The 24,560-nt window shown below is 46.5% G+C and overlaps 1 protein-coding gene across 2 annotated transcripts; it reads right to left on the bottom strand.

Moving 5' to 3' along the window:
• Window positions 1-7,402: 7,402 nt before the first annotated feature.
• Window positions 7,403-23,996, bottom strand: CLDN18 (claudin 18). 2 transcript variants are annotated; one of them, XM_009940769.2, is made up of 5 exons: window positions 23,777-23,996; window positions 10,585-10,749; window positions 8,673-8,778; window positions 8,196-8,306; window positions 7,403-7,580 (listed from the first exon to the last, which is right to left on the bottom strand). In XM_009940769.2, the coding sequence occupies exons 1-5, from the start codon at window positions 23,994-23,996 to the stop codon at window positions 7,403-7,405; spliced, it is 780 nt and encodes a 259-aa protein (XP_009939071.1). The 2 variants fall into 2 exon arrangements, with proteins under 2 accessions (XP_009939071.1, XP_009939070.1); XM_009940768.1 differs by lacking the exon at window positions 23,777-23,996 and adding an exon at window positions 15,090-15,309.
• Between the last annotated feature and the right edge of the window lie 564 nt (window positions 23,997-24,560).

Below are 24,560 nucleotides of genomic sequence, written 5' to 3' on the forward strand. Positions count from 1 at the left end.
CGTATGTTACTTCATGTTTAGTTTAACAGCTCTTGTTCTTTTTGGTGAGTGCGATCGTAGCGAACACTGCTTTTAATAAATTAAAGAGGGATGTTTTCATCCCCTTTAGGGTACTGGTAACTGGGAAAAAGAAATTATCTTTTTGCCTGTTAAAAATTGCAGGTAGCAGTGAGCGTTTGCTCCTGTGAGAGGGGTGATGATAGGAAACCCGTCCCGGCTCACACACCTCTGCCTTCCCTGCCTGCCATAGAGCAGCCCTGGGCTGGGCTCTGGTGCTGGCACTGTCCAAAGCCGATGGGGAAACCGATTTCTGCCCAGAAGAGTAAACAGGTAGGAAAAGGGCAGAAAGCAGAAGCTGTTTCACCTTGACTACGTGGCAAGCTTGGTGCAAAGGCAGGCGCCCTGCCCAGCGCTACAATCCAAGTCACGCTCATCCCGCCGGCTGCTGACCAAATCTGGCCAGCCCTAGGTCTGGTTGCTTTCACTGCTCCTGCACAAGTTCATCTGCCACCAAGTGCAAGAATCACTCTTCCATTAATTTTAACCAGCAGTTTTCATGCCTGAGGTGCTTTCGAGCCATTGCAGTGAGCTTCATGCACTCAACACTGAGTCCTGATGGTGCTAGAAAGGTAGGGGAAAAATTTCCCTCCAAGTCTGGGAAACTCCAAAAATACCTGGCAGCCGTGTGCTACGAGAAAGGTGACAGTCATACTCGAATGAATAGAGACGCAGACAAAGCGTTTTTATTTCAAACAGGACATTTTGAGCCAACAAGGTCCATGGGAAGTTGTTCTCTGCGTGCTGCAAGCTGAGTGTGTGTGGTGGGCATAGAAGAGCTGTGAAGATTCACCTTGGGTTATCCCAGGTCATGGGTTCTGTTGGGAAGGGAAGGGACTCCAATGATATCGTCTCCATCAGTGTGTCTTGTGCAGAAAAGGCTTACTCATTTTTTTTTTCCTGTTGTTTTATGGACTCTTTCCCCACATAAAGCAACTGCTTATCTACCCTTTTTTAGAGTACTGTCCTTTTCTTGCTGACACCAAATCGGGCCACATAGCCAGGTACCTGGCACAAGTCCTGTGCTCAGTGGCACTGCCACGTGCTCGTGCTCTGCTGCAGGATGCCAAACCAGCGTAGAGCAGCAGAGTTGGTCCCTGAGCAGGTGGATTACTACCAGGAGAACGCAAAACAAAGCAAAGCAAAACAAAGCCAGCAGAAAGCCCATAGTGGAAAAGAAAGTCAGAAGTGCAAGCAGGGACTCCTGCTCGCAGCTGAGGTTAAATAGGCAGACAGGTGTCCTGATATTTCCTTCGCACAAAGATTTCTTTGTGACTGCATTAAGGAAACAAATTCGGCTTTTTCCACAGGAGAACAACAAAGGAACAAGAGCAGACTCCAAAATTCATTTATTTCCCTTGCCCTGTAAAGATGCAATGCTGCAACGCCACTAGACAAGGCGACTTCGTTATCAGTGAAAGAAAGTGGGGCGGCTGCCGCAGGCAGAGATGGCCCATGCAAACCACAGGCATCCTACCTTCACACTGCCAGCACCTCTCATGGCCTGAGAGCATGTCCCCTCCCTCCCAAACCTTCACACCCGCTCTTCGGGTGGAATCCTGCCCCCCTGCATGCCGTGGCTGTGCACCACCAGCCTGCTGCTTGCTAGCGGGTGATGGAGAGGGTGCTGCAGCAGGCTCCGTCCATGGGCTGGAGCAAGCGTGCTTGTCCATGCTACTTAACACCCAGAGGCTTTTCCTGAAAAGCTAAAAAACCCAGCAGCTTCGTTAAACGACGGAAGATGCAACCCTAGCATCACAGCATGATTTGGAGGAGCGGGTTCTGTCCAGTACCCATGCTTCTTGATACGGTTTTACCTCTCCTCCAGTGCAAGCAGCCCGATCATCAGTCATGTGCCTTGACCTAAGGCCTCCACCTGGACATGTAACCCCACCCCTCCCATACCCAAACTCCTCCCCTTAAATTCCCGCAGGTTTTTATTTTCGTCCCTCTAATTTTTCAACCTTGCCTTCAGTTTGGCACAGCATGGAGGGTTTTCCATGATCTTCACCAACTGCTGAAACCTTGTTTCTCCTACCAGAAGTGTGTCTACTTTGTCCTCGCTGGAGTCTCTCAGAATGGTAAAACATGTTCAGAGCCAGAAACAAACATGTTCAGAGCCAGAAACACAAAGAACTAGCTGGTTTAAAGGAGAAACCATGAGAATCAGGGTTTCCCTCTGAAAAAAGGGACTTTGCAGCACCATGGCAAATTGAAGGGTCGAAGAGAAGCCTGAGGTTGGTTTGAGAAATGCTGTCCCAGCTGATGCCTACACAAGCAGCTTCAAGATTGCAGGTACTGTAAGAGGGCCATACCAGGTAGGACATCCATGGGGCATAGACATGACCCTGTGGGGGCAAAGCAGCACAGCTACACTGGAATTGTTGTTCAGGCCCTTTGCCAGGAGTTCAATGCTGTTGGAGCCTCATGCTCTTCAAAATACTATATTTGGTATTTTGTTTTTCTCAATGAATGACATTTGTCTTCGTGAGACTCCATTTGTTGGTAATACTTTTATAAAGCATGACTATGTGTGGGACAATTAGTAGATAATCAAACCACAGCACTAACAATCTCAGAATGCAACACAACTCTCCCAAATAATACCAAGCTGAAAATAATAAAGGAAAAGAAAAATACTATCAAATTTATTCAGCTGGAATATCTCATCCTGAGAGCTATTCTCCCATAATATTTGGGGCAAGCACAGTGTCATAAATCTTAATGCTATTAATCCGTAGACTCATTCATCTCTGTTCAGCTATATAAAAGCAATAACCTTGTCACTATAGGAAGGAAGATTGGGCTTTTAATTGCATATAGATTTCAGGAGAGTTCTTATCTCATAGTCCAATTTGTAGCTTCAGATATGGGTCTTTGCGTCCCTTGGTCAAAGTCCATGTAAATCTGCCGTGCTCTCATATACTTAGTAATGTTGCAGAAGCTCAGAAAGAACCTATATCAAGCTCTGCTGGTAGATAATACACAGTCTTTTCAGCCTTTGCTTTATTAGACAAGCCTATATTTAATTAGCTCTTCTGAAATGGGATATGCATTTTTCAGAGGACGATCAAATTTATGGAAACGAAAACCTTTCCTGAGTGCACGCATACAGGCATACACACATTGCCGGTCACAATTTCCCTGACTCATCTCCCTTGGCTCTGCAAGTGTTACCAAATGCATCCTTTGCTGTGCAATTTATTGTCAATAAAGACAAAATAATTGGCAAGGGGTCTTCCAGCCCTCACTGGTGTCAACTGCAGGAGGAAAAGCTGGATCTACTCATGGGGCCGGGAGATCTGCAGTATCTGGGCTCCAATTATTTCCAGGCTTTACTCAGCCGAAGAATTCTAGAGGCACAAAACTCCTTGTTGCTGCGCAGTTGTTCAGACCAGCAAGCCCAGTTCAGCCCAGCACATATTTAACTGCTCCTCCCAAACTGCAGCCAGGCAGGATGGTGAGGGCTTTGCTCTGCGTGCCTTGGTACGGCACTGTACCCTCCAGAAGTTTCTACGTGCTGGAGGACTGCCTGAGAGCAGCGTCTTGCTCCTTTGAGCAGCTCGGTTTTGCACATAGTGCTGGGTTCAGAGCCTAAATTCACACTCTTTAGGGAAAAGTGCGTCCCTGCAGTGCTGGGGACCCAGGCACAGCTCGGGGTGCAGAGGCTGTGTTTTGAGTGGATGGCCCCAGGGTGCTCCCCAGGTGGCATAAGGACCCGATGTCCCACCTCCCCGTGCAGCTGGCACGTAGCACCGTGGGCTGTGGACGTGGGACGGGGTTTTGTCTCCTTTGCATATGGGCACTGGGACACAATAAGTTGCCACCAAGTCAAGGTTGGGTTGTCCTGGAGGGGCTTTTGGATCTCACTTTTTTTCTTAAAGTCCAAGAAATAATTAGGACATCCTCATCTTTTTTAGCCTGCAGGGCTGCAGAGGAAATCCTGGAAATAGGAACTCGTTCTCACCAAAGACCAAGAGCTCTCCCTAAGCAGGTGGTTTCAGCTGCAGGGCTTTCAGGAGACAGAGCAATTCAGCTCAAAAGGGGATATACATTTTGGTGTCCCAGGACAGGAAAACACCAAATGCTTTCTGCAGCAGGAATCGTGGGCCTGTGGCTACGTGCGCTGGTTCTCCACATGCTGTCATTCCCCTGATGCACGATGCTCGCCACTCATGGTGGTGCCTGCCACGAGATAAGGTCCGTTATGGCCAGCAAAAGAGGGGACCAGCAGTATTATCAGGTGTTGTTACACAGCAAACAGGCTCATAAATAAATGATTCTCTGCTTCGGAATTTGATTTTTTTCAGTTAAATTCACTGCGTTAAAATTTTTCATACTACAAGTTTTCGGCCAAGGTAAGTAAATGAAAACTGATGTTGGAAGATTAGAAATCTACTGAGGGCAGGAAATCCTGGATACAGCTCTGTCTCAGCTCTCTGCTACTTTCCATAACGCTCCTACCTGCAATCTTGTCATCTACACGCTTGCACACATCAAAGCGAAACCGAGAGACAGCCAGCTCGGTGAGTTTGTCATAACATTTGTGTTGCATAAAAATAAAATGTAACTTTCACAGGTGCTTCCTTGTGATTTTATGTGTGTGCCTTGTTTTGTTCTAATGCAGTCGGAAACCTGTATTTCAATTTTTTCTGGACGTTTTTCTGTATTTTCCAGTACCCTGTGTACCTTTACCTAGCCACCACTTATGCATTTCCTATCTAAATTAAACATTCCCGTTCTTTTCATCCCCTTTCCAGTGGGGGCTGGCAGGAGTGAGAGCATACCAGCAATTTTTCTGCCCTCCTAAGAACAATGAAGTATTTATGAGTGTTTAATTGCTACCTTGAAAGTCAGATGCTAGCCTGACCAAAGTGGCCTCAAACCCTGAAAGACCCACTCACTTGCTGAGCTGTACTCCTCAGCAAGACCAGGGTCCCAGCCAGGACTTCTGATTTCACTGCACCAATGACTGAGGGGTTCCCTAATGCTTATTAATCTGATTTTCTGATATTTTGTCTCAGCATAATAATTAATCATATCTTCTAAAGGAAAAAAAAAACACCTCATCTTTTTTTTTATTCCCCCTCAACCACACATGTCCATACTGCTCCCAGTAAGCTGCAGAACCTGAAGCTGGCGTGAGTTTAGCTGAGTTGGTAGCTGCCATTCATGACAAGGAGAGAACAAGTGAAGCAGTGATTTTGGTCTTAAAGACTTTTTCTTTTTTAATATTTGAGTAAAAAAAAATAACCAACAAGACAAACAAAAAAATAAAACCAGCATGCAAAAAAGAGGCAGAAATGCTAAGTCTATACTGAAAGATGGGGAAAAAGACATTGTAAAGAATATTGGTATTTTTAAAATAGGACAGGATTTACCTCTTCAAAACTGAATTGTTCTTTCTTTAAAAACAGATCCTTAAAACAAGTTCTTCGCTGGTATGAAAAGGGGCAGGGTCAACACTGACATCCAGCCAAGGCAACGATCTATCCCAGGTGGCAGCAAGGGCCAACGTGCAGCCCGAGATGGGACCAAGAGCTTCTGTTGGATGTAAGCTCTTCCCACCCCTCTGCATGGTGGTCATCTCTTCCAACCATCAGCCCCTGGCGCCTCACCCTGCCAGACATTCCCTCCTCCTCTCATTGACCTACTCAAGGTTCAGCCTTTCCCCAGCTCCTGGGCCTGTGCTGGAGATGTACCTCCATGTGGTGGTGGAGAGCTGGCGGTTATGGATGGCTGATTGTTATGGATAGCTGGTGAGTATGTTTTGTACTCACTGGGAGCGCTGATGTTCAGCGAGACAGCCTGCTCCTGCTATTCGTACAAGCCATCGGAGACGCCAGCTAGACTGGTAGCTTGACCTACCAAAGGTCCAGCTCTGGGGAAAAGTTCAGTGCTACCTCTGATCCCTCCAGAACATGAAACCACTCAAGGGAATATCAATGTTTCAACAAAACAAGTTTTCTGGTGAACTCCTGCAGAGAACCTAGAATCATTACAAGTGGAGCTAAAACCTATTGAAGATATTTATCTAAATGGCTGCTTTAGAGGTTTCAGACCCATTTTCTGTCTCTCTTTAACTTCTCTCTCAGTACTCTTTGCTCTGCTCATAGGCACTTTCCAGAGCTTCACTAAGATGTGCTCTGGAGCCAGGTGAGAGGACCTGTTAATGGCACGTGGCTTTCCCCTCCCACGTAAGCTCTTGTTTCTCTTCCTGTGACACCTTTGAATAAACTTCCTCTCCGGTGGATTGGCTAGAAGACTCAATGCCCCACTAAGGAGTTAATCTTCACCTCACTGGGGGAAGAATTAACACAAGAAAGTCCTGATGTCAGTATGGAGTTACACATCTAGTGCTTCCTGGGATTTCTGCTCCAAATGTAGCTCTAATTAATTCTAAATGAGAAATTCATCTAGCTTCATTAAAGATGACATCTGCAGGAACACCAGCTGCACACAGAGGTTTTCACCTAACACAGCAAATATCTAGCACAGGAATAACAATAGATTATAGATATTCCCTGGAGAGATCAGAAGAACTAAATACACTTTGGTATCGCGGGATATAGCAAATGTCTAAGTAACATAAATCAGATTAAATATCACAGCAGATCAGCATCACAGTACAACCAGCAAAGCAAAGGCATGTCTAAGTAGAAACAGCCACCAGGGAGGAAAATGCCTTGACTATGGGGTCCGTATGCATTGGTCACAGCCAAAGGGACACAACTGAATTTACTTAAAATACACAGCAAAATAATATGGGAGACTAATAGATTATAATTTTTGCTTTTCAACCTGCTCCAAGAAAATTGTGTGGCAAAACCAGAGCAAAGATACAGTATTACTGTTTTTTCTGATGAAAAAAGGGCACCGAGGTCACGGAATGCTGTTTACCTCTCCAAACTCTAAGAAAGTAGGGGATGACATTGCCTAATTGCATGAAAGCCCACTCAAAGGGAAAATGGCAATGGGGTAGCATTGCTTTTACATCTGGGCTATTATTAAATGGGAATGTTAACCTATTAGAAGAATTAGAAAAGGTCACAAGGCACAATCCTGGTCCTGGATATCAGAGTTTATGTGTAAAATATGAGCAAACTGTTCTACTCTGAGAGCATAAAAAGGCATTACTTTTGTTATAGACCTCCTCATGGTAGGCATACTAGCAGGCAGTCAAATAAAATCGGTGTTCATAACAAGCTAGGAGACAACCTCAGAGCAGGGGAAACATGATAGAAAACACAATCCTATTTACAGGCTGCTTGGTTTGCATATAGTTTTCACTTCTGAAGTGAAAAATATTTTGTAAAAGATAACGCGCCTGAAGCCCAGAAGTCTACTAGACATAATCATATTTTGAAGGGTACGAGCGTCTTCCATCCTCGCTTCGAGCAGCTTCTTCATATCCTGTACCCTTCCTAGTCTTCATTTCAGGTTCATACCCCGAACCAACCTTATATGGTCCTGTTCTGTAGGAGATATTTCGCCCCGATGCGTTGTAGGACACCGCTTTGTAACTGAAAGAGACACGAAGGATGACATCAGCCACTGTGACCACCCAACCTTGCACACCGTGTTCCAGCTTCCTCTTGGATTTTAGGCAACTTCGTACTGTGTCATCCCTTGGAGCCACTTGATGCCCTCAGAGCTGATCATCCGTGGACAGGCTGCAAGTCTCTCTCGTGGTTTTTAATAAACTTATGCTTGCTCTCCCATGAGCAAATCCTTGGTTGAGTGAAGGACCTGCCTCCAACAGCCAGCTACATAGGCGTACAAAGCCTTACCTGATGCAAACCATAGCTCATCTGACACAATCTACACCTACTGGTGATTTGCTATGCAATCTGCAATCAAAGCTGTAATTAAGGGGCCTGACTTAGGCAGCATATTGCAAATTTTAGATTTTAAGGCTCATCTCTCCTGTCCTCTCTATTTGTTTGCAAGTCATGTAGTCAGGGAAGGGAAATGGTCACTTTTGACCCATGGTACAAGGTGAGCAGATGTATCATCAGAAGAACTCCTGCAACAGGGCTATTACACATAGACATATCCTGTGGTGTGCTGGCTGTATGCTATCCCAATGCCCAAGGCTTCATGCAACACCTTCCCATGTCCGCCACAGACAGGCTTACCGGGATTCTTCTGGAATCAGCCCTTTACAAGCAAGGCACATCAAGATGCCTCCCACAAGGGCCAGGCCACCTGCTACCCAGCCAACGAAGAGGGCTGAGCCAAAGGTGTACCTACGAAACACAAAGACATGGCTGGTTAATGCTGTGCCAGTGGTCCAGTCTGCTGCTTCTGAAATGCACTGGACATTGTCATTCTCTGTCTGGCACTGCAGAAGTTCCTTTGAGCATCGTCCCACCTGCAGACTCATCCTCAATGGACTCTCTACCTCCTTCCTGAGGTGCATGAACAGAGAGATTCCAGACATTTTGCTTGGACAAATTCTCTCTGGTGTAGATAAGAAAGAGACTCAAGAAATTTTCCAAGTCCTGGGACCAGACTAATATGCACCCAGAGTTAGTCTTTCCTTCAGCTGCAGCACACCGTGGCCCTGAGGGAGATCTGCACTCTGGAGCACCCCGAGCCAGATGGCCACCTACCTGTTCTGGACGTTCTGCATTCCCTGGTACATGTTGGTTGTGGACATCCAGAAGTTTGTGACCAGCATGTTGGCAAACACAGACACTCCAGTGATAGCACACAGACCTGAGATCAAATAGAAGGGCAGACCACAAAGTACAAGCAATACCCTTTGGCCTTGGGGAAGCACCTTACAGGTCTGGAAAGGTGAGTGAGACACGCTTTTTGTCCTGATGTGGTACCTTCAGCAGCAATGGGCACCCACATCATGGTCACATTTCTGCCGGGATTTCTACACATTTACAATCCAGCAACAAGAATGTAACTTCACTGCAAAATCCCAAGTCATACCAGCAGGAATCTTTCTACTGATGTGTTTTCTCACACTGAGTTAAACAAACAGGTCATTTCGGCTGCTAAAAATATCCAGTAGTTCAGTTTTAAAGATTTTTTTTACAATGAAAAACGTGGACAAAAGATTCAGTATCAGAATTTGTTTGTTTTTTAATGGGAAAACACCCTCTCTGTCACATGGAAGGGAAGATACATTTGATTCACAACCTGTTCATCACCAGGTGGTGATGCCTCCCTGAATCTGCAGGCAGCCTGGAAGCCCAGACTCAAGAAGCAGGAGCTTCTCACATTCATCTGCACAGGCGATCACTGTGATGCCCAGTGATGACAAGCCTGGCAGCAATGGCATTATCACTTGCTATTTCTCTATTGCTTTCCAGCGTTTGCTGTCAAAAAATATGGATTCCAGCTTTCCTGGGCATCCCAAGCCCTATTTATCCTCACTACACCCACCAAGACCTCAGGGTCTTTCCTGAAACTCACAGCACTAGGGAAGGACAGAGCAATCGATAGTGCTTCTGCCTTAAGTCCCCATATAGCCTTCACTATCCTGGTACTTGAGTGCCACAGTCCTTAACACTTCTGTCCTGAAAGCAGTCCTTATTTTGGGAAGAAGCACAACCCCTAGCTCACAGAGGTGTGGCTGAGGGCCAGATCCACAATGGCATGTGGGCACCCAACTCCTTGGCTAACTAAGGACCTTGTTGTGAGATGGGTGAACCTGACCAAGCGATGTCCCACCCCAAGAGTCTTTCAAATCATTGTTTTAGCCACCCTGTCTTCAGGAATGCATGGGTGGGCTTTTCTAATATCCTCATTGGCCAAATTCTCATCCCACTTACTGAGATGATAAAATGGTAGATTTTAAGTGCAAAATTAAAGCTTTGTTGCACAAGGTGGTTTCCTCTGTGGAGCTTGTGCTTATTGTACGTTTTTAAGTTGCTGAGTATGTCTCACATCCCAGCAAAACTACATGCTGTTCAGCTGTGAGGATTTTTAAACAGGGACATTCTCCTTCCCTTCATTAGGATACAGATTTGATTTGATTACTCATCTGCAATAAATTGTGAGAAAACCTGTAAGTGAGGTTCTTAAGCATTTGCAATTTTGAAGGAGCTAGGCAACACTCAGCATTCCTGCAGTCTCCGTCATAACGCAAGGTATTAAAAAATTACAAGCTAGGCTACTACAACCCTGAGAGTCCTCATAATTTCTTATGCATAAAGCCTGAGACTCTTCATGAAACTATAACACATAAATAAAGAATAGAACAGCAATATACATATAACAATTTAAGACATATAATTTTTTTGTTATCTGTGGGCTGTGTTTTCAGCCTTCTGTGTTCTGTCTCATACAAACTTCTAGTTTTCTATTACTAAGCAGAGGTAGAAACCACTTGACCCCAGGAAGCCAGGCTGGAAGACAAATGCCGATAAATTCATTCAAGCATCAACGCTTTGGGTTGCTCCAGAGCACCTGCTGCCTATGACCAGGAGTGCATGAAAGCTCGCCCAGGCCTTATTTCCAGGCAATTGCAATGCCTTGCACATGAAAGACATCACACCACCCACTTACCAGCAATGATGAACATGATGCCGGAGGTCAGAGTCATGGTGGCTTTTGCAGAATCCTCCATGTTGCCGATACGGATGCATTTCAGAGCAAAAATGCACACAAGGAGGCCAAGAATGCCCAGGACGATACCTACGATCATGAGGGCTCTCACAGCCTGGAACATAGCTGCAAAACAAATCGACAAGAGGCACGCTGAGCAACTGAAAAGAGATTCACCAGAGCCTGGGATGTTTTTAAAGATTGTTTCTGTCTAAAAATAAAAACATCAAAGAAAACCTTGTGAAGCGGACACCAGGTCTACTCTTGGTGTTATCTCAGACACTGCTGGAAATGCAGCTGTTTGTCTCAAATTCCTAAAGAGTTTGGCAGTTCAGACACAATTTTTTGTGAATGTTCATCGGCACCGGTTGGGAATCATCTGAAACCATGGAGAGGAGTCGGTGCACAGCTGGAATAAGTATTATTTGTTTCATAAACAAAGTGATTGAGGACGCCTTTTTTTTTCCCCCCAAGCAGCAATGAAAACAGACAGCTCCACCCAGTTATCTGTGGTATTTCCAACTACTATGTGACTCAAAGTGGAATTCTGTATGTTCCTGCTTTACAGTAACACATATGGCATGGCAGGAGAGGAAAATCACCTTGACAAACATTGTGCACACACCAAAGGAGAGCAGCAAAGCTTTGGCAATGACCTCTCCCAGCATATACTTTCCATGGTTATTTGTAATGTCAGTCCTATATACATCTGTCAACGTTCATTAGTACAATACACAAATACTCTAGCCCTGAATTTATTTAACAACCTGCCATCAAAGTGGGAAGGCTTGATTGGAGGCAGGCTATGATGCTAGTGGGTTGTGCCCGTGGGAGCTGAGCACCGCTGTCAATCAGATGAAGGTAGCAAGAACTTTCCAGAACCCTCTTGGCTGAAGTAGAGAAGTAGAGGGAAAAGCAAAGGGAAAGCTGCGCCTTTTAAAATGGAGACATGAAGGGAAAAGGCCACGTGTTTGAATACCAAGGAGATTTTCTAATAAGGTGGCTAGTATCCCATCTTGCCTGCAATTCAGTGCTGGAACCAGACACTTCTCCTCCCCGCCTGTACGCGCACCCATGGCAGAGACAGAAAGGTGACAGCACTGGCAGAGCACTGGGACGGGGTGGTCAAAAGTCTTTCAAGGGCTGCTGTGATTTGGCTGGGATGCTTTGCAGCCTCCTCTTGACCTCCCATGAGCTCTTGCGGCCCTGAGTTTGGCTTTGATGCTTCCTGCACGTGACTGTCCGTCTTCAGGGAAGATGACATGGGCTTGTGACCAACTGAGAGGGGCAAGCAACATATCCTACAGCCCCAGGGACTTCACTTAGCCTGCCTGTCACCCCTTTTGCTGGGTTGGCCAGAATGGCCATGGTGCCCAAGGGTCCCGTATGGCCTGACTGGAGCAGGAGGCACTGGTGCAGGAGAGCAGGGAGCAGACCCTGCTGGCCATGCACAGGCTGGGAGAAGGATTTAGAAACCCTCCCAGGAGAGCAAGGGTGGGTGCTGGGATACCCATGTGGGTCTCCTTACTTGTAGGGTACCACAAACCAAGCAGAACCATGCTGGCACTGTGACACACAAGGAAGCTAGTGGTGTGCCATCCCACAGGTTGGGAATGCACCACCTTCTCCCATCTGGCAATCCCACTGGGGCTGCTGCTCTTATGACTCAATTTGCCCTTATCAGCTGATAACAAGTGCTAACGAGCCTGGGATTTTCAATCTCCCATTCATCAGACCCCAGGTGTGAGCTCATTAGTTATTATTCATCAGAGAACAAGAAGCTGGCAGATACGCTTTATCAGCCCTCAAAGGTTGTTCCCAGCACCTGATGCAAAGCAAAAAGCTGAAAAGAGAAGAAAATCACTGTACTCATTAATCTTTACAGTCACTTAAGTTTCTTTGCAACTGCTTTTGTTTCAGGGCAGACAGGAGAAGCTAGTACTCCAGGGCAGCATAAGACACTACAGGTTGTGTTGGAAGGTCTCCAAGACAGTCCTTCACTCCTGGGATGCTTCCTACAGACCTTATGGTTCCTAGGTGCCATCATTGTGGCGGTCTCAAGCCCTCAAGAAGAAGTGACACTAAGCTAAGAGCTCACAGGGATATTGTGGACTCCCAGAAGAGATGTTCCCAATGGCTGGGGTGCCCATGGAAGGGCACAATGGAAAGGCCAAGCCAAGCAGCTCCTGGGATGTTGCTCTTCTGCTGGAGCGCTGAAGTCCAAGTGTGGTGAATCTCCATTGAAAAGGAGCGATCTGCAGCTGTTGGAAAGGGGGGAGAGAGGAACACAGCAGGGCACAACAGAAAAAATGCGAAATAGCCATCGGCAGCAATTCCTCTCTCCTTGAAGTTGACTTGCACCATCTCCACAAAGGGACAGAAAGGAGAAAAAATGACTCCCAGGACTGCTGCAGCCTGAAGGCCCCTTCACTTGGCTCATGGGACTGAAACTGAGAGCTGTTTGGAAAGAGAGCACTGCAGTTTCAAGTGAATTTTGGCATCCATTGAAAGTCCTCTGAATAGAGCTGCTTTCCAAAGGTGAATAACCTCCCCTAGAAGAAAGGAGTGGAAGGGCTTAGACAAACAAAATAGGAGACTAAGGAAAAAAAAATTGTATCAGGATCACTAGGTAGCAAACAGCCCTATAGTTAAAGTCAAACACAGAAACTACCTGCCGTTTTGCATACACATTTTGCATGAGGTAGGATAAACTTGTTTCATACCTGCACACAAGTTTGCTCGTTTTGCACACCTGATTTCCATACGAAGGGATGGTGTGCACAGAAAAGAGTAACAATGCAAGCACATTCATCAAAATAAATGTCAGTGATCTGAAACCAGTTTGCATCATGATGTTTTTCAGACCTACGTTAAAATGGAGAGTTTTCTTATCCCCTTCCGTTACTGTCAGTAGTGAGAGGTAAATGGAATAAAACAACTTCGTCATGTAAACCAACATCACCCACATTTCTGTCACTAATACAAAATACAGAAGTGGAAATCTAACTTTATGGCTAGTTACAATTAGTGGAATACAGAAAGTTTAGGGAAAACATGAGGTTTTTAAGGTACCCAAATTCATTCCTTCTTCATGTTTTAAGGTACTCATCAACTAAATGGACACAAGAAGAGAATAAAACTGACAGAATATCTCTAAGACACAACAGAAAATGCCCATGACTGCACTTTTCCGTATTGCTGTATTGCCTAAAAATAATATGAAAAGTAGAATCTTGATTATGAAAAATTGGCACCTAAATCATGGTTCTCATTGCTCTTTTAAAACACAGTCACCTACTGTCAGCACTGTAAGGATATGTGTACGTATTGATCAACATGTGGATATATAGTTAAATTTTTTTTCTTGAAAACAAGTGGGCCTGTAGCAGAAGTGACTTCAAATGTCAGTTTTGCTCTTCCAAGTGAAAAACAAGTCGCACAGCAATCCTGAAGCTGGGTACCCAGAAACACATTTATTCCATTGCAACCCTCAGGATGGTCACAGGCTTTTCTCAAAAAGCAAACACCGCAGGCAACACACAAAGAGCTTTTGCTTCAGCAAAGCTCTCCCTCTTGCCTTGCGGGGAAGCAAGGTTGGCATCCCCGAGGAAGCAGGGCAGAGGGCCCCCATCATGCTCTCTTCCACACTGATCAATAGATGCAAAAGGCCTATGTACAGTGGTGCTTGTACCTATTTGCAATCGTGCACCAAGAGTGAAGAAACACTCTCAGGGCCGTATTTATTACTAGCTGGCAGGGCACAGGCACGACAGGTCACAGGGAGGCACGGTGAGCCAGGCTGGCTGCTCCACTCCCATGGGTCCAGCTAGCTCGGGAGCACTGGAATATCCACGCAAGCGGTGGGGTGAGAAAACCTGCTCTTTTTGTAAAGTAAGCAAGCAAATAAGAAAGTAATACCCCTCTGCAATCTACTCCTACAACCACTAAAACTCCCCAGGTAACGTGAAGTGACTAAGCGCACTCTTCCCCTTCTCACCCTTTCTACACACGCTGCTCGCAGGCAGATTTCTTCAATTCCAATTTTCTCTTCGGAAAAAATAATATTTCAGTTGTTTTCTGTAGAAACCGTTATTCTGATAACAACACAAAAATTACATGCAGCTGTTTTCCTTGTGTTTCAGTTTAAAGGGACAGAATATCTGCAGGTTTAAACATACTCACTCTCCTCACATCAGTGGAGCTGTGCTGATTTATGCCAGCCATGGGGCTGAATCCGTGATGCTCATCCAGAGATCACCTACACATGCTCCAAGTTGTAACCTCCACTGAGTAAAGGTATTCTTTCGATAAGAATTACACACACATTTTTATGCTCGTAGGCTGAGTAGCCTGGAAATTTTATTCCTCATAAAGTGCTTTAAGATATCTGCTCCTGCTTTGGATGAAAACTGTGCGGAGCTACAGGAGAGCTCCTGGGTTAAACCTGGTGCATCTTTTGCCCCTACCTGGCAGCCCAAGAATGGTGAAATATGGCCGGCACTCTGTAAAGCCAGAGCTCTGCTGCACGCAGCTCCTCCACAGTCCCTGATATTGGAAGACGGCTGTGACCGGGTTGTCATACAAGTCCTGCGTGCTCCACATATCCATGGCAGTGGACACGATGCACCCCGCAACACCCAGCGACGAAACGATGAACCCCGTCACCTGGCAGACGGTTGTGGACATGGTGTCTCCCCCAGAGAGAGGAGGTGAGACAGCCCTGATGAAGCCGCAGACCTAATGGGAGCACTGAAGTCCTCTTGACTGAGCCACCAGAAAAGCAGCAGCTCTTATCAGATGCTTTCCATTGAGCAGTGTGTTTGCTCAAAGTGTTTTTGCAAGATAGTCCCGTTTCACTCTCGCTGGGTACGTTTGTGCTGGCAGGGCCAGAGATATGAGCCTTTGTCCTTTAGAAGTGCTTGTCCTTCCCCAGCTAAGCAGCCACGCTCTGTCAAGTGTTGGGCAACCCACTTGGAACATGCGCCGTCTCCCCACCAAAAGCTTCACTATCCGTTGGGCTTCTCCTGCATGCTTGGCATGGTGCAGACGTGCTGAGAGGGGCAGAGGGAAGGACCACATTCCCAGGTGAACACAGCATCAAGCCCAGGTCACCGCCTCCCTGTCCCTCTGCTTATGCAAAGGGGGAGTAGATCTACCACCAGACCAAGATAGGGGCATCTCTACACCCATCCATCCATGCAAGTATCCACACAAGAAGCACGGTGATAGATAGGGATGCCAGCAGCGAGCTCTGCAGGAGGATGCTGGGCCACAGCTCAACTCAGGGAACAAACAGGGACATGGCCACTTCAAGCATCACGAAGGTTGCCTTGGATGCTGACCATGGCACAACCCAGAGCACTGAACCAATAGCCCCAGAATGACCCAGCAGACCTCCTGCAACCCTGTTCTCCCAGCCACATCTCCGTCACCTGTCATGTGGTCTCGCTGAAACCCATGTGGGGAGAAGGAGGGTGCAGGGACCATCTGGAAAGTGCCTTTTTACAGCTGCTTGTCTATATATATGTTGGCTGAGGGGATGGTCCTGGAAAAAGGGGTGGGGGATATAAAAATTAGGAAATTAATTATCTCTCTGCACAGTGGAGAAGTGCTGGGCTCAAGGAAGCAATCTAAATTCGCTGTGCCACTCTGCCAATGGAGCGCTGTGAGCTACAAGCACCTTCCAGCCTTCACGCTCATCCATTCCCATCTAATATCCTGCTCCAACTGGTTTACTTCAGCCCTGACCCAGAAACAAATTCCCACTTTATCCAGTCCTGATACCGCTCTGTGCCACAGGCACCGCCAATACCGTAGCCTAGTGGTGAAGCTGCATGAAAGCCACCAGGAAGAGAGGAGAGGGTGATTTCTGTGGATGGATGAGTTACAGTGGGGTTATTAAACATTGTCTATTGCTTCTGCCTTCTGGAGAAGGGCTGCCCATGACAACTCTTTTACTTTTGTGGCTGTGCAGTGATCTGGTGGACAGCAGATGGAAATACTTTTGCACTGGACTCTGCTGTAGCAGCCAGAGCACAACTTAAGTGTCTAATGGCCACAAGTCACAGCCGTCAAAGACCCCCTGGGTCAGACATGAGATGTCTTTCCTTACAGTAATTTTATTCAAATTTAGTCATTTCCACTGACTTGGCAAGTTTGTATCAGGGGAAGGGCCAGCTTCAACATACCTAAAGGTCAGAAGTTGTCAGCAAAAACAACAGTGTGAAAAAAAAAAAAGGCATAGAAGTGAACCCTCAGAAATCAGAGATGATAAGCCCTGCTCATCCTCAGTGAGGGAGAGGGCATGCTGACTAACATACCTCATCTTGGATAACGCTTCGTGAAAAATCAGGACTGGAGAGGACCTAGAAGCTGGGAGGACAACAAGGGCTTGGAGGACAGTAAGTGCTAAAACAAGTAATGTGGCCCGCTGTCCACCCCACTCTTCACTGCCCCACAGCCAGACTTGTTTCCCAATCCAGAAAAGCTGGTTGCACCCAAGCCCTGACGCTCCCCAGCCACTCACCAGGACTTCTCTCCTTCTTCATGCCCCAGGACTTGCCGCTTTCTTGCCATCTGGTGGTAAGAAAGCACATCGCTCTTTTTCCAGACTAGGCCACTGACCACTTCAAACCATGTCCCAGGAACAGATGTTCCTCTGGGACATAACCTCTATTCCCAAGGGTGTCCCTGGCAGCATTAGTGTGCAACGGCTCACAGGGCTGCAGAGAAAAATGGACCCATGGACTGGTCACAGGTAAAAATCACCACTGGGGAGGAAAAAGAGAAGGGAGGGGAATACAAAGGGCAAACATATATTTTTCCAGATTTTTTTTTTTTTCAAATATCTCTACCACTTTTTAAATAATTGTTGTTTCTGCTAAATTAGACATCTGGGTGGTTGCATGAATACCAGCGGAGGTGGCCCTTGCATGCACCACGCCTGCATGTTTGCTTTGTCGGGAGGAGAGCCACCACTCCTTCCTCTAACCCTTTCTGCTGGTTTCGGCTGCATGCAGCTGGAGCAGCTCTTCTAGCCAATAGGGAATTTCTCTCCCCCGCCACCATTTCACACCCCTAAGGCCCATTGATCCCCCAAAAAGACCTATTGGAAAGAGGGCCATCCCCTGAATTGCTGGTAATTGTGCCCTGAGCCAGGGACTGCCACCCAGGCAGTGTTGCCTTGCTGATCTTTCCTGGGGCACATGGTTTTCTCCTGCTCATGAAGGATGTCACTTCTCATCCCTCTAACTCAAGGACATTGAAACCTCAGAGCAATGGTGGAGCAATCAGAAAATATCGTCAGTAGTCTCCAGGCATGTAACAAAGCCCAGGTAAAATGATCTATCTTTGATTTTGAGGGCCAAATTGCATCATGTCTCTGAAGAAGATCAGCCAGCATAGGGCTGCACATTCCCTCCTGAAACCTCATGCATGCTTCCTCCAAAAATGGAACTAAGCAAGCAACTTCATTAACAAGGGCCGTGTTACAGTCCTTAGCTAAGAGGCAAACAAACCCTCAACCATGTTCAGCACTCTGGATGCTGCTGTCTTTGAAGAATTATCATTTTTTTTGAAAGGTTTCTATTTGCTCATCCCTAACCATGTTGCCAAAGATGCTATCCAGCCATCCCAGTATTAGCTGCTTGCCATTTCTCATGTTCTGATTACCATCACACTTGTAAACCCTGGGAACTCAGAGATGCCACAAATACCTTCCACAGTGCTTGGCTGAAGCACAGTTCCAGAGAAAAAACACAAACTTATTTTCATCCCAACCCTTCCCCTAGTACATTTTCTCTGCCATTCTGAAAAGGTCTTATTTTAAGCTTGTTGCTAATGGTTGTTTCCAAGCCACTCATGACAGGGAAACATATGTTTCCCTTTGCAAAATACTCATGACTCCATTTTCCTGATGCCCAGCCCAGTAACAGAAGATAATCTGGGAGTTTTATCTGAACCGTTGGCTCAGAGTGCAAGCTGAAAAGCGGTTGGGTGATAGGATACCTGTAGAGCATATGTCTAAGCATCTTTACCACAACCTGATGCCCGTTTCCAGCCACCTCCGGGGGATGTCTACAGCCGGGAGTGGTTGAAGGATGGGGGAACTTCTTTCAAAGCACATGCCTGTTGCTAAGTCTCCAGCAAGGTGACTGAATGCTTGGGCCAGAGGGCTGGCCATGCCACATGGTAATGCTGAGCGATATCTAAGGCAAGGACATGATGGGGAGACAGCTCTTGCAAAGGCCAAGCTTTCTCACCAAGAAGCAGAGACAAGGGCTGACTCCCACTCTGAGTACTGGGACACCCACAGTGGTTGACCCAAACTAGGAAAAGGAAGGGTACTTTGTGACCGCTCCCCTCTGCAACCCTTATTTCAGCTCATACTTGCTTTATCTACCCTGGAGTTGACTCTATATTATCTCAAAACAGTTCACTGGACCCATTGCAACTCCTGAATGTTATCACCGCCTCTCCCATAAAAATCACCTACAGCTCATGTTTACTTTAAAATTTGCAAATATAGCTCACACCCTGCCAGTCAATTCCAGCTTGTTCAGACTGAAACAAAGCAAACTCACCCTTCTCTTTCTGTCCCTCCATTGTGATGACCACAGCATCCAGGAGCGTGTGACCCGCCAGGCCACAGGATGAGAAGGGCTAACTGGCCTTTCTGAAACTCAGTGGGGAAAAGGAGTCATGGAAGGCCCTGGTCCCCACTCAGACCCACTCTACTCCATTGGTCTTCAGATAGTCTAGAGGAGCTTTGGAAGTCACTCAGGACAGCTGGGGTGCATAAAGCTGCGTCCTTCCCTACATGCCTATGAGCTTTAGCCCAGCCCCATATCTCCACAGCCTCTTGCCATTTCCCTTGCCTTGCTCTTCTACTGGCCCTCAGCCCAGAGCTTTTAGGATTATTTTTCATGTCTCTTGTCCTTTTGTGGTGGCATGAGACAGTAGCAAGGATCTGATGCACGCACCTAGCTCTCCAAAGTCCCTCAGAGGGCTCTCTGCCATCTCTCCCCACCCTGAGTGTCACTGGGGAGCAGGGTTCCCGAGATATCTCTAAAGGTCTCACATCAGCTCTTTCCCCATCCTCACAACTCCTTCAGCTCCTGCTGCGAGTGCAATGCACCACGACCTCACTCGCTCCCTTGGTAGGTTATATCATCTCTCCAGCCCACGTGGGACACCTAAACCCTCCTGTGCATGAAACAGTCTCAAAAGACTTTAAGGAAGTTACAGCCGATGTCTGCAGACATTTCAAAATTTGGAGCTGGATTGACCAGGTTAAAGGATTTTATGTAGCAAGCAGAGCCTGGAAGAGGCTTTGCCATGGCCATCACCGGTAGAGGATCATAAGACAGCAATTAGGAGTCCCCTTCCCTACAAACTTTGGGCATAAAGCAGTTCCAGGGAGCAGAGATGCTGTTTCTTCGGTCAGGGGACCACTCTATCTCCAAAATCCCCAAAGCAGGGGTTTTGCTAGGGTTGTGCCACAAAACGTGTGTTGGCTGCATGAAATGAAAGAAAACCTTCTCAGAACATCAATATAGGAGAAAAAAAATCCAGCGATGCCAACATTAAGACTTCCCAGACATGAATTTTCCTCAGGGAACCTCTACCCATCTCTGCTACCCTGCACCAGCAAAACTGAAAGCAGTTGTTTTATGCAGAAGTCTAGATGGTCATGGTTCCATTCCCATGGCTAATTTTTACTCTGACCGCTCTAGCACTACTTACTCTTTTACTAGTTGGAGAAGTTTAACAGGATGCTCTCAAACTTTCAAAGTTTGCTATTGGAAAAGCGAAAATATTCTTATTTTTCAAGTCACCGGCCTTTTGTTCCACAGCAGAAAGATGGCTCAGCCTTTCTGAAAGGCTCAAAAGGGGTTTTAACTTGAGAACAAAATGTCCTTTCAAAAATGGCTGAACCGTCTACTGAAGAGGTCTGGAAATAAGAGACCAAGACAGACAACAGGAAAATTACTGCCCATGTTATTGTAATTTAGCAAACTTGTAAGCAACAGAAAAACACTCTTTTTAACAGCAAGTGCCGCGTGACTTCCGTGCTAGGTGAAACTACCAGCCTTGCCAGAGCTCTGCTGTTGCTCTGTGTCTATTACTTGTGTGTTCAAATTCAGATCGTGTCCTCCAGACCATCACAGTAAGGTCTGCCGACACGCCAAAGCCAGCAGCTAAAAATAATAAAGGAAAGCAAAATCAGAACAAACAGTCTTAGTTCTGAAGTGACATATTTCACCAGAGACCGACTGTTTATAGCCAAACAGCAAGGGTGAGAGCCATAAACTACCTGTGTTATTTCTCATTTTCATCTATTATCTTGATTTTTCCTCAATCTATTTGAAATTAAAATTCCCAACTAAATTGAAGATAGATGATAGGCAAGACAAGTTTAATCTTTGCTGTGGGAGCAAGGGATTGAGAAAAAAAAGCCTCTGAAACCAAAACTTCATTGATGTACTCAGGTCACCTCGCTGCTTTGCTAGAGTCTTATTATTTTTATTCACTCCGGCACTATTGTTCCCGATATAAATTGCCATTGTCAGAATAATAAATAGGGGTTTATAATGGAAATGCTGACAAACCATTAACTATGGTGTGGTTAGCAAGGAGGGTTTAATGGAGATCGGAGATCAAGGTGCAGCACGGTTAAAATAAACACTGGGATGATTCCCCTAAATAATATCTTAGCAAATTAATAATTTGACTTTTGGCATTGTTTTTCCCTCCTCCTCTGGTTGGGATACAGTTGCCCTTTGCTGGTGGCAGGTGGGAAGAAATGCCCGTAGGAGCAGACAAATTCAGGAGATGGAGCCAATCTATAAAGCACAGCAGTGGGTCGCTTGTTTTTGCACCAGCTTCTCCAGAGACTGGAGGTGTCAGACAATATATAACAGGAGGGAAAAGCAGCGGGGGGAAAGCAAGGCAGTGACTTCAGAAGAACAAGCACTGTCCATTAAAAAGAAAGGAAAAGAATCCACCTCAGTTTGTAGGGCAGTGCTGATAGCACCGGTCACAGAAATCATCTGACTGGGGCAAATGCACATCATTATTTCAGATGTGGACACACCGGCGGGGAAGGCACCGACGCTCCAACACCACTGAGGATGAGGACAGCAGCTTCAGGGCATTCACTCACCTTTATTTTTATAAGTTGTGCTTTATCCTTTGGGCTTTTTATTTTAATCCCTTTTTGTAGGTGACCAAGATAAGCCCAGCAAACACACATGGTAATTCCACGCTAAGATGGCTGGGTCATTAGAAACCCTGACATTTAGGATAGGACGCTTATTTCTGTCCGCAACAAGGAGGGAGCCGCAGAGCCTGCTGGATGTAGCCGAGGAGGGACAGACCTGTCTCCCGCAGCCCATCTGCTAAATGAAGGAAATCCATCCCCTCAACATTGCTGTGTATTTCCATTTTAGGACATTAATACCCACCCTACAGACACCAGTCTGGAGGCCTGGGAATTGCAAGGAACACTCTAGCTTTTCACTGTAACGCTGAGGTTAGCAATGGAGGTATTCTGAAAGAACAAAAAAAAACCCCAAAACCCAAGTATTCTGTTTTCTTCAAAGATTACAGTAGCTCCTAGAGCTGAACACTTAAAAAGTTTAATTGCCTCTTCTGTAGAGTAAGATTTTCTGTAACTTTAAGCTTTCAGAGCTGAAGAACTGAGGAAGTTCTGCAGTATGTGATGAGACTATGTGTGGGGGGAGAAGGATTTGCATTTTACACCTCGATTTCTTCCTCATATGGCAACTTTAATCTCTTTACCTATAAGCAATTGGCCTGCTGGAGTCAAGTTTGACCAACCTGTCCTGCTCCTTGCTGCACACATTTTCCCGTGGTGAGACTGCTTGACTTCGCTGACTGTGACAGCTGTGTGTGAATAGAAGCCCTGCACAGACATCCCTCTTTGGGTGTCACCCTACACTCATTTGTACCCTCTGCAACACACAGCTTTTGCCAGGGGCTGCACAACTGGATGCCCAGGCAGGATCAGGCCCATGTCCTTCTAGGAAAATGCATGCCAGCACCCCAGACTCTATGTGAACAAGCAAGGGCATTCAAAGCCACAGCTCCAGCAAAAGGCAGCTGTTCACAGGCATCCCTGGCACCTGCATGGGGATGCTGTGGCACAGCTAACGCCAGACAACAGTTGGGAACGAGGATCCAGAGATGAGTGACATGGAAACACAGCTCAAGGGACGAAACGCTCCTCCTGCTGGTGTCTGAGGCCACAGCTGCATTGGGTTACACTGGTTTGATTTGTGCAGAGATAGACTACTTGTGAAAGAAGTAATTTTTCTGCACAATGCTTGTTTCTGTGTGTTTTGGAAATGCCATTTTGCGGAAGTTCTGCAATGATTTGCTGATATAATTGGCTTCTTCCCTCCATTCTTGCTGTGTCAAAGCATAGAGGCTAGATGGACATAATAGTTTAAGTGCCTTTTTTCTCACAGTATTAAAGCAAGAAGGAAATCCAGATAATCCTGTTGTAACCTAATTGTTTGTACCCCTAGGTACTCCAGGCATAACCAGGACAGGAATGATACCAATGGAGGAAAAAAAACAAAACAAAAAAAAAAAAAAAAAAAAAGCAAACAAAAAACTGGAACCAAAGCAGAATTAGGGAGAAATCCAGCCTGGTGTTGTTAGCCCGTACGGAAATACAGTGAGCTGAACTGTGACATATCCTCTTAGAAGAGGATCTTCTCCAATGCCAAGAGTATTAACGGCTTCTGGTGGGAAGCCACGCACTAGCCATGCAGCTGGGGACGGAGCGTATACCCAAGCCAGCCACAGCATGGGGGACGATTCCCTCCACAGAGCAGCCACTGCCCCAGGTGTTATTGCCTGGACAACACCTCAGGCACTTGATGCGTAATCAGCTATAATGAGTTTTGCTGAACCTCAGCTTGGCCATGGGAGGGAATTCGGGTTGAGATACCTCCAAGGGACCTGTCGTCCAAACAGGGTGAGCACCCGAGTTACCTTTCGGATAAATTTGGGTTCTTTGCTCTTCACCGAAAATCACCCGTCACCACTGCTCATGCACAGCTTCTGGCACATGCCCGTGGCTCTGCCCTCCCACCTTTCTGCCCTCACAGCCAGCAAACCCTACCTGGCAGCCCCAGGATGGTGAAGTAGCCGCGGCATTCGGTGAAGCCAGAGCTCTCCCGGACACATGTACGCCAGAGACCTTGGTAGTTGAACACCGCCGTCACCGGGTTATTGTACAAGTCTTGGGTGCTCCACTGGTCCATGCATGTTGATGCGATGATGCCTCCTATTCCTAAAGTGGACACCACGAAGCCCATGGACTGGCATATTGTCACAGACATGGCACCGAGTGTTCGCTAGGCAGGTCCTTGGCGTGCACAAGCCTCCACAAGCCGGGTCTGGGGCTCACAGCCAGAGCAAAAGGGACTTTTAGCTGGAGGCACAGCCTACGTCATGGACGGGAGTCAGGAGAGGTCTGGTCCACACCGTACAAACCTACCCTTTCCCTTTATCTGTTTCGGTGAGATAATTTTCCTCACTCGGTACCAAGAGCCGTTTGTTACGCATGGCGTGAACGCCTCGCTCTCTGTTTACCTTCTCCCTCCATGCAGTGGTGCAGCTGGCATGGGGCAGACGGGGACCAGCGGGTCCCTCTGAAACAGCCCAGGGAGTGTTTCTGCAGAAGCAACTGCGTTCTCCAGGAGGCCAAACACAGAGATGCTTAAATCAGATGAAACAAATAAAAATTATGGAGAGCCTAATCCTTTCCTGGCAGGGATGATGCTTCTAAGCCAAGTGGAGAGGCATTTGCTACCATGCCTCTGTGTAGGGATGTTTGCTTGAACAAAACATTTAAGCAAAGGATAGCATATAAAAGAGGATAGCAAAGGAAGACTGCAGCAGAT

Source organism: Opisthocomus hoazin, chromosome 4 (genome assembly GCF_030867145.1).
Source record: "Opisthocomus hoazin isolate bOpiHoa1 chromosome 4, bOpiHoa1.hap1, whole genome shotgun sequence".
Taxonomy (NCBI): Eukaryota; Metazoa; Chordata; class Aves; order Opisthocomiformes; family Opisthocomidae; genus Opisthocomus; species Opisthocomus hoazin.